General features: G+C 47.3%; 1 protein-coding gene across 1 annotated transcript in view; it reads right to left on the bottom strand.

The window, feature by feature from the left end:
• Positions 1-18,591, bottom strand: part of EXD3 (exonuclease 3'-5' domain containing 3) — a gene marked incomplete at both ends in the record, with an annotated part of 242,750 nt that overhangs the window by 121,190 nt on the left and 102,969 nt on the right. Inside the window, 2 exons of the mRNA XM_079544674.1 lie at positions 13,537-13,575; positions 16,557-16,630. Of these exons, the coding sequence (XP_079400800.1) occupies positions 13,537-13,575; positions 16,557-16,630 (113 nt within the window). The remainder of the gene's footprint in view (positions 1-13,536; positions 13,576-16,556; positions 16,631-18,591) is intronic.

Below are 18,591 nucleotides of genomic sequence, written 5' to 3'. Positions count from 1 at the left end.
TCGCACCGTTAGTAACTCATTTACGGAAAGGATTTACAGCTGGGAGCGGAGCGGGGACCCCGAGCGGCACCGCGGCGTGTTCCCCCGGCGAAGAGCATCCTGACCTGCAGGCGCCCTGCACCGACGGCTCTGGGCTGGGAGGTGCCAGCCAGCTCGCACTGCAGTGCAAGGCTCCGTGCGAGAGCAGCCGGCCGCTCACCCGCGGGCAGCGCACAAAGGCGGCAGCATGAGAAAGACGGACTTTCTCACCACTTGAGCTGCGCTCTCTCTCCCAGCGCTGGCTGCTCAGATGCACTAATTTAGGAACCGAAGAAGAACAAAATAGCCTCCATTCATATCCCCGAAGACTGACTTTCAGATAGCGATCAGTGCGTCATTGACAGAGCCACACTTCAGTGTTCTGGAGGCCATTACCACATCAATGGCGGGGAAGTGGTCTTTCTTCTCTCTTTCAACACAGCTTTGGCAATGGGCTCCCTGGGGCATGTTCACACTACCTTTGTGTATCGGGAGCCCCGGCTTCCCAGCCTCCCCGCCATCAGCTGGCCTCTTTGAGAGGCCATTCAGAGGAGCCTAACTTACCATATCTCTCGGATCAAGGCGAAAGCAACGACGGAAGACAACGTGCTGGGCTCCCCTGGGGGAGCTGCGTGCTCCTGGGACACCTGGGAGGAGCGCTTGGTTGTGAGCCCCGGCTGGGGCTGCGCTCGGACTGCTTCCCCTCTGCAGCCCTTACGATCTCACCCGTGCAGCTTGTTGCTCAGAAGTCCAGACGCCGCATCAGACGGTGGCCAGAAGAAATGCGAACGTCTAGCTTGTCTGTTAAAATCCACCGGGAGACCTGCAAGCCCATCCGTGGCACAGCCAGGGGCTGAGGGAAGGGCTCCTGCCCTCTGCTCTGTGCGTGGAGACCACATCGGGACATTGTACTGGGACTCGGAGCCCGGTTTTGGGATTCAGGGCATGGTTTTGGGACTTGGGGTTTGGCTCTGGGACCCGGGGCTTGGTTTTGGCACCCAGTGCAAACAAGAAGCAGATAAATAGGAGAGAGGTCAGCAGGGAGCCCTGAGCTGCTGCTGGGCTGCAGCACTGCACGAGGAGCTCGGCTCGGTCAGCCCAAGGAAGGCTGAGCTGGGGCTATGCAGGAATATAACTGTGCTTTTCTGCTGTACCACGGGCTGTCGGGGAAAAAAACAGAGGCGGAGCCTTTCAGAAATGACAAGTAGGCACTTAAGGGAGCTTGCAAGAAGGAAGGGGTCCAACTTTTTACACTGTGTGGTAGTGGTAGGGGGAATGGCGTTAAGCTATAAGAGGAGTCTTAGTTGAGATGTGAAGGGAAAATCCTTTCCTCAGAGGGCGGTGAGGCCCTGGCACTGCTGCCCAGAGCTGTGGGCCCCCAACCCTGGAGGCACTCGAGGCTGGGTTGGATGGGATCCTGAGCAGCTGAGCTGGTGGGAGGTTGGAACTGGATGATCTTTAAGGTCCCTTCCAATTTAAGCCATTCTATGATTTTTATACAGGAAAAAAAAAGTGAGCGTGCCAAAGCGCTGAAACGAGTCCAGGGGGGCTGTGGAGCCAGGCAGGGCCTCCACCTTCAAGCTGAAACTACTCTGGTTCTGTGATCAGTGCTGCCCTGCCCTGCATCGCAGCTGTTCTCTTCACAAAGACACGCAGCTTCTTGCAGCAACGGCTGCTTTCAAGTCCCCAGCACCTCCCCAGCTGAGAACACCCAAGATCTCGTCTAACCAGAGTACAGGATGGCCCTGATCACGCTCAACAATATGACATGGAGATCCAAAATACATTTCCTGCATTGGGATTCTTTCCAAACTCGTAGCAGGCAGCCCCTGAGGGAAGTTCTTCATCCTCGCCAAATGAAATCATCATGTCTCCAAAATCTGCTCATCCTGCCACGGGCGAGAGAAGGTACAGAGGTAAAAGAATGAACTCTGCTTTCAAAGTTGGAACTGAAGAGTGAGCATTTTCAACAAATGTTACGCAAGAACTTGAGACTTAAAAAAAACAACAAAAAACACAACTATGAGCAACTGAGCAGCTCTTCACAGCAACCATCAGCCAGCTCAGAGCTGTGACAGATGAGCCAACTGCTGCTCACAGCTCCACGTTGTAGGGCACATGAAACTTCCCACTTCAGAGATAAAAAAGTTCTCCATACAAAATTTTACTTCCCTGAATCTGACCCAAACATCGCAGCTCTAGTAGCCAACCAGAACACAGGTATACAGCAAAAGGGTAATACTCTACAAAGTGCTCCCAGTATGCCCAAGGAAAGGTCTGCCCCACAATCCCCCAGCTGTTTCAGGATGCCAGGAGATTTAGGAAAGAGAGCATCATGATACATACGTAAGACTAACACACAGCACTGTGGCTGAATCCTCACTGATGCCCTCCAGCATATGGACACAGCCTCTTCAGTGCTGCTCTGAAAAATCTGCTCTTACTGTCTGACCAGCCGTCACTGCTGGGCCTGCAGAATGACATTAGCAAACGATTCCATTCCTCCATGCTTATGCATCTGTCCCTCCATTCATGTCACTGTCTGTGTCAGCCAGACCTCACAGGAGGGAAGGCAGCCCAAGCCAGGTGGATGTGTTGGCCAGTGACTCCTGGGCTGGGCCAGGGATCACTTCATGGTCCTCTTCTGTTCAGTAGCGTAGGTACAGCCTGACACTTTGAGGGACTTTCATAGAGGGAACATCAGAACTTCTGTCTTTTTAACCCATAATTAACTCACGTTCCTTATCTACATCCCACAACAGTTCCAGGTATATGGATGCACAAAATCTGGATGCGTTCACCTGCAGTACTTATCCTCCCCTCCACTACTTGCTCAGGGAATGTCGCAGACATATGTCCTTATGCGCTGTAGAGCCAAACTAACCCTATTCAGACAGGGCCAGTTATTTGAAGAAAGAAATAATTACATGGCATCCTTATAAATCCAAAATGAATACAATTTCTTAACAAATGGACTGAAAATTCTTTTTCACTACTGCTGCAGAGGCATCTTCTGAATTCTAATCTAACCCTGGCCCCCAGATTGCTGAATATTATTCATCACAGGGATCAGCAAAGGACCATGGACTTGCTCCGAATAAATAAGCTGCTCAGTTTTTATATGCTTCCAGATTTCTCACACCTCTTGGTCCCACGATGGCAGGCTGGAGATATTTTCTGGGAAGATTCCAGCACTTGGCAAGACTGAAGATGAATGAGGATGGGGAAATGGGCCAAGCTCTTTCAGAGTGCAAAGTAATATGTTACTTATCACAGTAGATGCTTTGTCTGAGACCAATAACAGTGCATTGAAGACAAACTGGCATCCCTTATCTTCCCAGTGTATTCTGAAGTAGCGTTTATCTATCAGACTTTTGTCATCCTGTCACACACACACGAACAAAGTGTCACGGTGGCAAACAGCCAATTGCTCCCCAGTTTAAGAAAGCGAGGGCTCCCACCATACATTGCACACTGTGACCTACGCTGCTACTGGAGTTCAACCAGCCTGATCTTCTTACGATCCAACAACCCTCCCCTGTTCCCTCAAGCCTAAGAGGGTTCATATACTTGCCAAGCACTTTCATAAACTTTCTACAAATGTCACCATAACATAACTCTATTTTATTTTGCATCTTGAAGCATGAAATCCTGCGCAAGGAAAATATGGCGCTTCCTGTTAAACTATGACCTAGCAGAAGTCTGAGGCCGCCTGAAGGATCGCTATCAGAACGTGATTATTTCAAAATGCAACTTAGCAGAAGTGTCTGACATCCACTCACACCGCAGGATCTGTCTGCAAGAGCTCCACTCCACCTACAAAAACACAGCAAGGACTGCAGCGACAGCCACACACTGCCAGAGAACAACGGTGTTGTGGGGATGAGAACAGAGAGTAAAGCACTGCTTCACTGCAGGACTGCGAGAGCTGCAGATGTGCCAAGAGGAAGAGCCTGCAGGAACAAAACCACTGTCGCTGTGTCTCCTCTGCTGTGAGGCTCAGCATTACACTTAATCAGTTTATCAGGATGCAGAGCAACTGAAGCCACCACGACGCCTTCCCATTTGTCTTGGAAAACCATAATATTAACCCTAACAAGCTAAACCAGTATACCAATTAACCTAACCAATCACTCAATTAAGTGTTCCCATGCACAGTCACATGCGTAATGAGAATTCATAAACTCCTTTGTAAGGAGAGGTGGAATTCTGTTGGTTCCCAGCAGGGCAGGAGGATTCATTGCTGGTGCCCAGGTCAGCTCCACACAGCCAACGCGGACTCAGCAGAACCTGTTGGTAAGGGAAGAGCCTTGCAAACCTCTTTCTCCTTCTCTTCCTACTCCACTCTCTCTGCTCAGGTCCAAATGCTGTTACGAGGGCAAACAACAAAACAGGAATCCCCCAATACTTTGTCCTGCCTCAGCCTCCCATAGGGCTCCTTCCATACCACGCTGTCTGGATGCAGCTAATGCCTGGCAATGCCCCTCTGAGCTGCACTTCTCGTGTGGAAACAGCTCCATGAAAGGCAGGTCATCAAAGAGCTGCAGGTTCTCAGCTGCATCACTGCCTCAGTGAGAAGGCCTGTAACAGGGGGCATTTTGTATTGAGGAAATCCAGGTGAATAAGCGAAAAGTTGGCGTTGGAAATTTTTGTTTGGGAGCCCTCACTCCTGCCATCCTTGGCCAATGATAAATAGACACCCGCAAGAAAAACGTGAGTTACCACTTATTTTACCCATCGCAAACCCCACCTGGCTCAGAGCCAACGCAATAAAGGTATCTCTGTGGGATCTTTACCAAAAGGAAAGCTTGGCAGAGGCTTTTCCTCTCCTTTAATCTCTTTTGGTGCATTTACACTCCCAGTGATTTTTTGTTCTGAAGGAGAAATACTTGAGAGGGTTGACTGAATGAACTCTGAAATTCACACCCCGGCAAATTGGACTGATTTCCTAAATCCATAATTACAACATTCCTCAGAGATACACATTCTTTCAGAGAGAACAAGGGAAGATTAGTTTCCTGTTTCTTCCTATTTACATGACTTCTCCATCCAGAGGAGCCTTTTTCCTTCTCAAACAATCCTCTGTTTATGTGGTTCCCCTCTTGGCAGGGAACTGGTGAACTAATCTTGCCTAGAAGTGCAAGACAGCCAAACTATCAATTGCAAATGGCCCAGCCATCTTTGTGAGAGGCAGCTGATTTGCACAGGCCTTTACAGCCTGGTATCTACCTGTGGGAGCACTCAGGCAGGCACCGATCGATTACAGGGTTCTCTAAATAAGCTGGGATGATTATTGAATGACCGGGTAGCTTTACTGTTGGCCGGATAAGAACATGGGAGTGGACCTGTGCTGTGTGTGAATATGTGCAAAGCTTTGGCAAATGGGCAGTCTGTCTTCCTGTGCTACCATAGGAAGCAGAAAGCTCAATGTCTCGTCCTCTTCTTTGCCTGTTTCTGCTGGAGGAGCCACTGCTAGCACTCCTCATAAAATTCCCTTTGCATTAGAGCAGCAGGAACAAGGATATTTGTTTGCTTGAAGCTCTAGACAGTGACACTGTCCTTACTTTTTCTTTGTGGCACAAATCCCTACATCTGATGCAGTTTGGAGTCAGTAAAAGGCATCCAGGAAACTACCACCACAGACTCCTGATGTAGCTTTCAAGCACCTCGATGTCCCACACGTTCCTATAAAGTTCTGAATGACAGTACTTCCTGCATTACCCACAAAAGCAATGTTTTTCCAATTTGGTTGAATTAAGCATCCCACCAGGGCCTATCGGTTGAGTCTAACAGCTTGCTGAAGGTCTCACTCTTTAATGTAGCGCTGACCTTTCAACCTACAGCCATAAGCCAATTACCCTCTTTTTTATACCATACCAAATCTCTTTCTGATGAAGCTGTGCTTTTGAATGAATGCATGCCAGTGACAGAAATGTTATTATGCTGCTTAGCAGCAAGCTAGTGCTGTCTGGCTGCAGGAGTTTTAAGGTCAGAAAGCATCTCTAACATACTGAAACAATTCTAAGAGTAATTTTTTTCCCCAGGGTTCTCTCCAGTTTCCTTCTCTTCAGTCTCTGGTGCTGTGTGTGTACATAAAGGCTATTTGGACACACTTTTTACAACAGAGGTGCTGGGCTCTCAGAATAATTCCTTACCAACAGCTCACTGAAGCAGGAGATGGACACTCAGATCCCACAAGCCTCTGCTGAATTCCCAGAGCTTGGCCCTTGTAGACTCTTATTTAAGCAAATGTGAGCTGATTTTCCAAGGTTATTGAACAAACACATCTCCCACCCCTCCAGAAAAACTTGCAGCGGACTCTGTCTTATCTTTTTGACACTTTCATGGACACCATGGAAAAAAACTGTCATTATCCACGGCTCATTTGCACCTAACATAAAATTCCACATAAAATTCACATAAAATACATCTGCATGATTGTGCTTGACCACAATTTATCTAGAAATAGCTGGATTATAAATAAAACGATGATAAGGGTTATTAGGCACAGCTGCCCTCCAGGTCTGCCACATAGCAATCCTCTCTGAGATGTGCAGGAGGTAACACACAGGTCTTTATTTTCAAGCATATATATATCGAACTTTGCTAACTTTCCTCTAGATAGGAAGGTACGGAAGGCACAGCATCTTTGGCCTTTCCCATGTATTTCCCCCATAACAGCTGTAGTTTGTTAAATGAGAAGTTCCCATTTCTTTTAGAACAACAGTGCTAACTTCATTAGTAGAGACACATATTTTACTGCTCTCCATGCAGAAAGCAGAATGTAACTGAAGAATCACGCTATGCTTTTCCAGACACATCCACGGATGTCCCTGTTTTCTGCATCAGCCCTGCTGGTGTTTCAGCTGTCAATAAGTGCACAGCGCCACTTACAAACTGAACTGAAAAATAGAAGGAAATCCTTACATTGCCTGCTACTTGCACTGCCCAATTTCTCCATGCTTTACTATCCCCCCAGGTACAATATTCTCTTACATCATGTTGTGGCTCTATGGTCTCTCCACAGACCTCTGATAAGAGCAGTAAACGTACAGAAAAAGGGCTGAGGCAGAAGCAGAGGAGTTGGTTGCCAGGATCAAGAATGGAAACATTCCCACCATCACTGAGCTGGTGACCGTCCTCTGAGCAGGGGACAAATTGTAGGAAGAGGAATGGGAAGAGCAATGAGAGCAGCATGTGGGAAGGTTTCAACAGATAGAAAGCTTCACTCCAGGGACCCCAGGGACAGCACCTGAGCCCAGCACGGGGCAGAGCTCTGAGCAGTTCCTGAGCACTGATTTCCCCCACGGCTGTAGGGCCAGGAGCCAAACCAATCACCCACCAGCTCTGTGCCCGCAGGCAAAGAGGCCATACGCTCTACTGAGGGCCGCCACACGGCGCCTGGCTGAACTCCTTCTGGTTTCTACCTTCCAGGAAAACAGCCAGTGTAGATTTAACGTCTGAGTGATGAAATCCATTACATCCCTGAATAAACAGTCCGCTCAAAGAGAGTGAAAGGTAATTTGACAGGCAGACTTACACTGCAAAACACATCGTTTATTAATCACCTCCTGAATATAATTCCCGTTTGCACTGCAGAGATTGCCTAATTCCCTACAGATATTAAGTTACTTACACTACGGGGACACTGCAGTACTCAAAACAATCTCCAGCCAATTTAAAAGTTTGCCTCAGCTCAGGGCTCCTAGGGAAAGACACCAGATATGGCTATTTGCAAAGAGGCCTTTCTGACCTCTTGTTCTTATTAAAGATTCCCCAGAGAAGGATTATTGGCCAGGTGTTCTGGCCACAAGAACTTAAAAAAAAAAAAGAGTAATTGCATTCTGCTATTTAAATACCCCTCAAAATCACTTTCGTGAGCATAACAGCTCTTACATTTTATTCCATACGTGGTTACATTTTAATCAGGGTCAAAATGGTCCTGTCCAGAGACACTGCATTAGATCTTAGTGTCACTGAGGATGTTTGCCATTTAGATTTTTCTCTTTATTTAACTGCCAAAATAAGTAAGACTCCATCAATTCCTTGCTGTAGTGTAAGATAACTTATACCTACTAAGGACCAGAAATTGCAAAAGCTTTTCAAATGTATCGTGCATAAAGGAAGGCGCTTTACTTTTACGTCTGCTGCTTGACAGATCTCTACATGCTGGCTGTAATGTAGAATAACATCCCTAGAATGTTAGTGGAACTCAGGTTATACATTTGCTCTGAATTACCAGCATCTCACCCCCAGCCACCCAGACAACAAGACTTATGAGCTCACAGGGTTTGATTTGCATGGTCAGAAATTTGAAAATAAATAAGTTATCTCATTGTCACAGCTGGAGAAGGAGATTTGCTGCAGCCTCTCCCAGCGCCGCACACGGGGAACAGCTGCACAGCTCATCTGCTCTGATCTCATGCAAGACCAGAGCACGATGGAGACTGCACTACAGGGGCTGCTTTTCCAGGTGCCCTTCTCCCAATTCACACATGCCACGTGAAGGACAGATTGGTGCCAACAACTTGCTGGCAAAAGGGTTGGACAGACGGATGGACGGGCAGATGGATGAACGGATGAACGCTGAGCCACGCTCACAGTGAATGCCTGAAGAACATGGAGCATTGTTTCAAACACCAGCATTTTTTCTGAGTGCTCCTTTTGGAACGGGTTAGGATTTAAAATATGAGGAATAAATGGACAGTTTCCCCTGTGCAAACAGTAGCACAAAAACGACCGTGGGAAGCTTTTTGATTTAGCCACCAAAAGACCTTTGGCTCAACATCACCGTATCTACCACTTCACTGTCCCAGAGATCTTGCAAAATAAGTAATTATACTCTCACAGTCCTAAATAAACAAACTGGTTTTAACTTTGTTCAACACCATATTCTAGTTATTGCCCCAAATTAAGAGTCATTTTGCTGTTCTCTGTCACCCCGCTCTGCTCCATGGGAAAAGGAATTTCACAGCAGAAGTCCACGCAAACATACATATAGTTCCCAGATTAAAGTACCTTGAAATAACATTTCAAACTGTTCTAACTGGTTAGTTCTGCTGCAGTTGAATGATTTCCTGAAAAAATACTCCAGATGTTAGAACTGCCAAGCGTGCATGTGCTTTCTGAGATCTAATTGTTCAGAAAACACCCACAGTATTCCATCATTCCCCTGTACCCAACTTGGATATCCCAGCCTTTCCTTGCCAATACAAGAGTGTTACCTGTGGGTGTATCAGGACCTGAGCTTCCCTGGCAGCTCTCAGTTCCTGCTCCACAGACCAGACTGGATCTGAAGGGTCATGGGTGACTTTACATGAAAGGAGCACTGTGGCACTGGATGGGCACAACTGCAAGATCACCCCAGAAGCATCCCTGGGAACACAGCATCCTGAGAGGTGCAGCAAAGTACCCGACCCTCCCGCTCCTGCTTTAACCAGAGATCTTCAGAGCACCAAAGCCAGGTGATGGGTGCAGTGTGAGATGCCCTCGGCCCCCAGCAGCCACTCAGAACGAACAGAGTGCTCTCCAAGTAGGTGCCCTGCTGTGTCACCAGCATTGCATCAGTCAGATTCTGTCTGACAGCTAAACTAGTGAGATGTGCCATTAGCAAGCTGAGTCGCTTCCCTACGTCCCTCACCCACGTCACTGGTCCATGTGTGCTCACTTTTTAAAAGCTTGGCAGATGATAAAAAAAGCAAGACTCAGTGTCCAGATGGAGCTCAGAGATAAGTGGTGTCCCGCAGGGGTCAGTGCTGGGACCAGTGCTCCTTAACATCTTCATCAGTGGGTTGATGCACCCTCAGCAGTTTGCAGATGACACCAAGCTGTGAGGTGCGTTCTACACACCCGAGGGATGGGATGCCATCCAGAGGGACCCATTCAGGCTGAGCCGTGGGCCCAGGAGAACCTCATGGGGTTCTAAGTACAAGGTCTGGCACCTCAGCTATCAGTGCAAGCTGGAGGATGTAAGGACACAGCACAGTCCTGCCAAAAAAGACCTGGTGATACTGCTGGACAGCAGCTGGACATGAGCCAGCAATGTGCCCTTGCAGCCCAGAGAGCCAGCCGTACCCTGGGCTGCATCCAAAGCCACGTGCCAGCAGGGCAGGGAGGGGATCTGCCCCTCTGCTCTGTGCTGTGACACCTCACCTGGAGCACTGCGTCCCGGTGGGGAGTGCTCAGTGCAGGAGAGACACAGAGCTGTTGGAGGGCCACAAAAATGATGGCAGGGATGGAACACCTCCCTGTGAGGACAAGCTGAGAGTTGGGGCTGCGCAGCCTGGAGAAGAGAAAGCTGTGGGGAGAGCTGAGGGCACCCTATCAGTACCTACAGGGCTGTGAGAAGGGAGGGGACAGACTCTTCAGCAGGGGCTGTTATGACAGGACAAGGGGAAATGGCTTCAAACTAAAGGAGGGGAGATTGAGACTGAACATAAGGGAGAAGCTTTTTTTACGCTCAGGGCGGTGAGGCACTGCACCGGTTGCACAGAGAGGTGGTGGTGCCTCATCCCTGCAGACAGCCAACGTCAGGCTGTTGGGGCTCTGAGCACTGCTGGAGCTGTGGGTGTCCCTGTGCACTGCAGGGAGTGGGACCTGATGGCTGTAAGGGTCCCTTCCAACTCAGTAATTCCACAAAAAATGCCTACCACCCTTTTTAGTCTCCAAGTGGTTCTTTCTGGCAGGATTTCCCTGGCAGGCAGACTGCTCCTCAACATCAGCATTGCACCGGTTGGTCTGCAGTTTTTGTACCCAATTCTATTAACCTTATGCAGCTGGCTAAGGCTATGAAAAACATTAAACATGCAAAAATGGGAGCAGAAGGGCACGCAGCAAAGCAGACAGCTGGCTCATGCCCTGCCTGTTTTTCTCCTGCATATCTACCATCAGTACCCTACACACCTTCCTCTGTGCTTGTGAGGACAGGCACTCTCCCTGCGTGTTTCCACGCGGCTCACAGGCTCAGTTAGGCGAGCTAATGCAGAGCAGCACAGCTGGCACTGTGCAAGAAGAGTGCTCTTCCCCTCCCTGTGCCCCGAGGTATCTGTGCTTGGAGAAGACACACAAAGCGTAGCTCTCCTCCTGGGCTGGCAGGGCTTGCCAACAGGCGGTTGATGAGGGCACTTTCCCTACGGGATGAAGACATTTTGATTCCTTTGCTTTCCCTCCAGCCCCTGCCTGCCCACGGCTGCCATCCCTGCCTGCTCAGCCGCAGCCTGGCCAGCACGGCAGGCAGGAGAGGGCAAAACCAGTTTCCTACAGGGCTGAGAACAGGTTCTGTTGGCCCCATGATTAACTACAGGGCTTCTGCCTTTTGTAGGAGCAGTCAGCTTTACACCTTCGTTCATCCTACAGGATAGGAACAGGAAAATTCTGCACTTGTACTGCTTTGGGTGAACAGAAAGAAACACCACACTCGCCATACCGAATGTGGTCAGCCCCAGTGAATAAGGGGGGCTGCACCAGGGCTCTTGATATCTGTATAATTTAAGACTTTTGTTATGGATGCAGCACAGAATTTAACCAAAAGGGAAAAAAAAAAAAAAAAAAGGGCTTTAAACCCATGGAAACTTTCAGCGTCTTTTGACTTAAAACAGAAAAAAAATACTATACAAAGGTTCTGGCTGTTGTCAATCATGGAGTTTTCAGGGAGTTTTGGTTCCCACTGCCCCAGAGGACCCAGAAGTCACTCTGCATTCCTCCCCCTGCTTCCCACTCAGCGCTGCATCACCAGGCAGAGCTCCAAACACCAAAACTTGCAGTGAGCCTGAACTACATGCACAGATGGAACACACAACACCAACCGCAGCTATTTCCAGCCCTACAAGGCACTGCCTAACAGACTTTTGTTGTTGTTGTTTGGTCAAAACATGCCAAGTCATTAGTGAAATTCCGAGTGAGAAGTACACTTTTTCCCTCAGGTAAAGCCCAATCTTGCAAAAAAACAGTTACAGTCAGCCTTGAGTTTTGCACTGGTAAACAAAGCATGTCCAGAGATTTTCCTTTTCTTCTCCTTGAAGCAGCCATGCTGCTAGAAGCGTGGAGCAGCAGCTTAGCTGCACATGCAGTTATTTCAGTTTCCTCCAGATGCACAGGTACAGGTTCTGATTGCTTTAATGCGATGCCAAAGACAGTAATCTCTGATAGCAAGAAGAGCTAGGACTGATAACAGGCAAGTTTAAGCACTACCCATGTGATAATTACACAGCTATCAAAACTGGGTAAGCTGTAGCAGTCAGGAAACGCAGTGTTTGCATTGGTTGGAGAAAGCAAAGATGATCTCCTGCCACAGTCCATCATCCCGCTGAGCTCCCACCAGCCACCAAACTTTCCTGAGCATCTATTGCCATGCGTCCCATCGCTACAGATGACTGACATGGTCTGTAACTGTGTATGTTAATTAGAGTTTTTTCCCACTATCCACACCATGGCACTGGCAGAAACTCCTTCACTGCATGCAACAAAGCTGTGACATGAAGTCTGCTACACCCTCATGTCCAATCCCATCTCAGGTCCTGATCCAGCAAGAAGCCAGCACTTGTGTTGGCCTTCAAGCCTGTGGGAATCAAAGGAAAACCACAAATATGCTTAAAAGATCACTGAGATCAAGAGCCAAGACCAAATCTTCCCTCACAAAGTCTGGCCTCTTGCAAGGGTACAATATGCTACATGTGGAAGTTAAATATCCAGCTCAGAAAGACACAGAGTAGGTTTCACAATTACCACGAAGGGATGCTGGCCATCTTATCAACCATCTGTCTGAAGAAACCCTTCCTCATGAATTGGCACTGTCCCTTTTCCTTCTACCTCACGGAAGGGAGAAGAAACATCTCATGTTGAAAGTGCACCCAAATCTGGTGTGTACAGATAGTGCACAACATCTCACATGCCTGGGTGTATACATTGTCACTAATGGTGTATCACCATAGAATTTCCCAGTATCTCATTGTCCTATTATGTATTTATTGCAGTTTCAGGCCAAAACGCAGTTGCCTGAGCTCTCCCGTTGTACATTAAGGAAAAACAAAATACTTTTTCCTGCGTTATTAAAACTGCTCATGTCTGAGAGCACAAGATGTAGAAGTCACAGTGCCTAACAGCCACACATGAACCTGCTGGGAGTTATTCCAAGTGGGCTGTTCAGTGGCCAGTCTGACATTTGTTTGGTTTTACTCACACAGTTTGCCAGCTGCCTGAAGAAAATTTCTTCTCTTCCTCCTCATAATTAAGCATCCTCATTATTTGTACAAATAAGCACCAGGAAGCAAAAGAATGCATTTGATAACATCATCCAAAAGCTAAAGTTAAACCAGGATTGTTTAAAGTCTCACAGGAATTCAAATATAGTTTTTCTTCCTTGCTCTTCCCTGCACCCTCTGTTTTGCTGTCTGAGGTTTTACACAAAGTATAAAACTCTAATAGTTGGGCTCCAATATTTGGTTGTCTACTCTGAACCCCGTAAAATAGCCCCCAACCAAATAAAGCCTGAGAAAATGGGAGAGAGAAATCCATACTCACCTGGACGTGATCTGTCCAATTCTCCTGAGTCATGGTTTTCTGAAAAGACAAAATGACTCCTGAGCTATCGTACAAAGAGGAGAATGCTACATACAACAAGATGAAATTTAACACACCATCCTAAACACTGCCATCAATTGAGGAATGCGTACAGGAATGCATGGGAAACCTGTGCTTCTCATATGTCACCAGCCGGAGAATGGCAGAAAAACACAGCCCAGACCGTGTAATTTGGGCAGCTACATCACAAAAGACAAAAGCCCCAATCTGATCAAAGCACATGGGCAACACAGCTCCTCACCCAGCAGTGCCTCAAGCACTCCTCACTACCCAGAGCTGGGACTCACTTACAAAAGCAGTCACCTTTACTCGAGTGGTGCTCCTGCAACGACCAAAGCATCACTGAGCAAAGCTGAAACGGGCCATAGTGTGGTGGAACACGTGGATTGTTGCTGCTGCCTTCTCCTCAGGAGGTGTGCAGTGTGTCCATAGAATGTTCCCCTCTGTGGCACAGCCTGACAGAAAGCATCCCCATGGGCTGCAGTACGGAAATGATCTCAGGGATTATCTGCAATGCTGAGCCTCCAGAATATGAAAGGACAAACTCTTCTCCACAGCCAAGTCATGAAAAATCCTCTGAAATCATGAGGCCTGGGAAAGGAAACCGATAAGCTAAAATTCCCATTCAAGTGTAATTCAGAGCCAACTTTGGGAGAAACTTGGGACAGGAGCTGTTCTCCACTCTGCCAAGAAAGCAGGCTGCAAGAGACTGATCTGCCATGGATGCCAGAGCCTCACCCCCAGCTTCTGGCAGAGTAACAGTGACTACTAGTGCCACTTCTATGGCACTAGTAGGTAAAGGTAGAGACTAGTAGAAAGGTAGGGAGCAAACAGGGAGTAAGAGCCTCACAGAAAACATCTTGGAGATATACAAGCATGTAATCTAAATACTAGTGAGATGAAGGAGCCATTTGACCAGACCTCGTACACAGCTGAGAATGGTAAACAGAACACCGAAGAGCTCTCAGAAGGGATGGTGTCCAGAAACAGCTGCCAAATGTACCTTAATTGAAGTCACTGGCCAGCTTGGATACTTTAAATCAAGCATATACTGCAAAACAAAGGAAATGGAAAGCCAGGGAGAGCAGAACACCAGATAAAGAATCCATTTCACTCTGCTAAATAAATACACCTGGACAAATGCTTTCACAGTGAATGCTCCCTAGAATGACATTGTCCAACACCACAGCCTTGTGATGAAGGATGCAGAATGGCCCACGCCTCCCCAGGTCTGCGTCAGTGCTTCTGCTAGGCAGGAATCACAGCCTTACTTCTGGATCAGGAGGGCCTGAAGCAGAACTGCATGTGCCAGAGCAGTGTCATCAGACGACCACCACTTGACCACATCTTCCCTTTCAAAGCAAACTTCAAACTAATCCTCTTCTGAAAAAAAGACAAAGCACTTCTGGAGAAGGTGCCTCATTTCCTGCAAAGTGGATCTCTGAAGACTGGATCAATTGGGAACAACATGCAGGGCCGCTGAAATCGCTGCTAAAGAGCTTCCTGCAACCACAGGGAAGAAGTCCTCTACGAACTGCAACTGGTGAAATACCACGCCATGAAAGAAGAAGAAGTGAACAAAATTGATTCTCAGCTGAGACAATCTGCCAGGCCCAGGGTGATGGGGAATGCCAGAAAATCAAGAAAAGCACCAAAACAGTTAACAAGAAGGGAAATGAGCTTCCCTCTGCAGTGTGCATCCAAAGAAAGACAGGGAGCTGTCGGAGAGGGTGCAGAGGAGGGCCACAAAGATGATCAGACAGGATGAGGGAGCTGGGCTTGTTCAGCCTGGAGAAAAGAAGTCTGTGGGGTGACCTCACTGCAGCCTTCCAGTGCCTAAAGGGAGCCTATAAACTCTTGGAAAGGGTGGATAACAGCAGGACGAGGGGAAATGGTTTGACGTTGAGGGAGGGAAGATTGAGGTTGGATATCAGGGGAAAGTTCTTTACAGAGAGAGTGGTGAGGTGCTGGAACAGCTGCCCAGAGAGGCTGTGATGCCCCGTCCATCCCTGGAGGTGTTCAAGGCCAGGTTAGATGGGGCCCTGGACAGCCTGGGCTGCTCTGAAATGTGGAGGTTGGTGGCCCTGCGTGTGGCAGGGGGTTGGAGATTCATGATGGTCCCTTCCAACCCGGGCCATTCTGTGTGTGATTCTGTGATTCCAAGGGCAGTGACTTGGCTCAGCACACTCATGAGAGGGGAGGAGAAAGCACTGTCAAGCAATTCTGCAATTAACTGCAAGTCAAACTCCAGGCTGCCTCCTGGAAAATGCTCCTCAGAAAGAATTAATGGCATCTTCCTGTTTTTAGGAGCCCTCAGTGCCAGGACATGTAACAGTGTGCTTGCAAAGAGGACTCGGAAGTTGGGCAATAGTACAGTTAGTTCAGACAGTCGTTCAGGAGCTGAAAGCACTCCCATTTGGCTCAGTAGTAACAGGGCTGCTAGCACAAAAACTGTCTGTGGCAGGCTTGGGACTGAACCTATCACAGGCGGGCCACCAGTAACAAAGAAGTGACTACAAGGAACAGAGCAATGCGGAGTGCTTACACAGCGGTGCTCTTAAATTCAGAAAATAAAAGATGAAGTCTTCTCTATGCAGTATTTCTCCAGTCTGTTTGTGATGGTTGAGAGAAACCAGACCAGTGGAGAGTCCCCCCTTACCAGCTATGTGCTGATGTACACGTGTCCCAGGGCACTGCTGAGGACACAGGTGAACAAGGACCCAGATCTGTGTAATTACCACTACTGCTCATTGGAATATGAATGGACACAGCAGCTTTTCTCTAACAGAACGCACAGGTCCAGCAGCACACCCAGCACGCCTACATGGTAACTACCACAGGAGCTTGTTCACATACAGTGTATATATATATATACATGTATTTCTGTGATACCAGTCATTCAGAATGCGGAAACAAATAAAAACTCATCCACAGCCATGCCACACAATACAGAAACATACCTCCACAAACCTCTTGTAAAAGAGATAATTCAGAGTTCTCAAGTGCCGCTGATTTATGACATTAGGACAGAGAGCTAAAAGGAAAAAAAGGCATGTGAGTATACAACATAACTGAACTTCCAATAAGCTTTACTGCCTCGCCATTAGATTTTTTCTTCCCCAGCTTCAAACTAAGTAAGAGAAAGGCAGGATGCCATCAAACTCAGAACAATGAGGGACAGACACACACAGTCAGCTTATCTCAACTATAAACTGTTATTTACACTTTCAACCATGATTACCAATGCTAATCCTTGGCTACTGATATCTCTGGTTGCACCACCCCTGACTGATAAGATCACCTGCTGGTTCAATATCCTTCACAGTCAATGACTTCACACCTTTAATTACATTGCATCCTCTCAGAAGTACCACCTCCAGTGTCTAAAGGTTGTATTAATTTTGATTTGAATGGAAGCTGTGCTGTTGGCTCATTTGAGCAGTTTTGAACACATTGCTCAGGATTTACACTTGTGGCTAAAGTTCATCCAATAAAATACATACACAGGAAAGAGACTCCATATCCATACAAAAGAGGGAAGTGACTACCATGTTGCTGAGCTAGCAAGCAACAGTTGTTTTTGTTTTTATTACTGTCATCTTCATTAGATACGCTGCATTACAACTGCAAAAAATCAGATCTTCACATAGCACATTGTTTTGAAATCCAGTGCAGTGAGAGATAAATGCAGGAGATAAAACAGATTGAATAGGATTGGCATACATATCTGTCAGTTCTCGCAGGATGCTGGGATGTGTGTGCATGGAAAGGTGGAACCAAACCCTCCGTTGGGTTTCAGTGGCTAAAGCCATCCTGGGAGCCGGAAGGAGAAGGATCAGCAATCGGAAATGCTATCAGGCAACAGTAAAGAGAAAACGCTCCGCAGCCTCCCTGTAATGAGCTGACAGCAGGAGGAAGCAGTGCTGCTGCCCAGAGGGTGCTCTCCACAGGATGCTCCATGTCACACGTGGTGTGCCCAGAGGACTGAAAACAGAGTGAAGAGAGATCTCTGACCACCAGTCCCGAGCAGTGCAGCTTTCAGAGCCCAGTGAATCACTGCTTATAGCCTGAGCGCTGCCATCTCAAACACCAATGTTTAAAGCTGTTATGTTTAAGTTCATCTTCCAGTGTGACCATATAACCTCAAAGCAAGGTTATACCTCCTACCCTAAAGATTTCAAAGCACTTCAGAGAAAAATATAGTGGGACTGCTTCAGATCACCAAAGAGAATCTGTTAAAGGCTTTTTTTTTTTTTTTTTCTGAGAGACCCCAGAGGAAATTTCCAAAGGATGGTACTTGGTTGAACCAAGGGATTTCACATGTCAGGATAGAGGGACACAGACACTCTGTACAATTTTAAAGACACCAGTGATGTTTTCCACTCTGATATGGAAGAATTGAACTTGAATCCATTTTCAGTATCTTATTACAAACAACAGAGAATGGAAAACGTGAGGATGAAAAGTAAATTGGTGGAACAAAGATGAGTTTAAAGGAAAAACAGCAAAATAAAACCAAAATGGACCTCAGTGAACTGGCAGGTAAGATTTCATATCGCTGGTAAGGGAAAAAGAGGTTCAGAAGAGCTGGAAATGGAAAACTGGAAGTGAAGTAAGAGAATAACTGCTATATCAGAAGATCTATGACACTGAGGCAGAGAGCTAGAAAAGGGCTGAGTCTCACTGAAAGGCCTCAGATACAACAAGGAAGTGCACAGAAAGTGGAACTGAATTAGACACAGGCCAAGGAAGAATGCAAACATGTAAAGTCAGAAAGCTTAAAGTTAAACATGAGATGCATCCACCAAGAACCATAAAGGCAGAAAAAATCTTGCTAAAAATAAATCTGTAAAAAGAGGAAGACCGGGGAAAGTGCCAGCAAGTCCCTGCACAGAGGAGGAAAGCTGTGTATGGGCCAGGTATTGCTCATCTTTGTTACAGTAAGGTTCTCTGTACTCTTAAATGCAGCATTTTGTGAGTTTTCAAGACTCCCAC

This window comes from Tetrao urogallus, assembly GCF_951394365.1.
Source record: "Tetrao urogallus genome assembly, chromosome: 19".
Lineage (NCBI taxonomy): Eukaryota > Metazoa > Chordata > Aves > Galliformes > Phasianidae > Tetrao > Tetrao urogallus.
The sequence above is the reverse complement of the archived record's forward strand: the minus strand, read 5'-3'. Positions and strand labels throughout refer to the sequence as shown.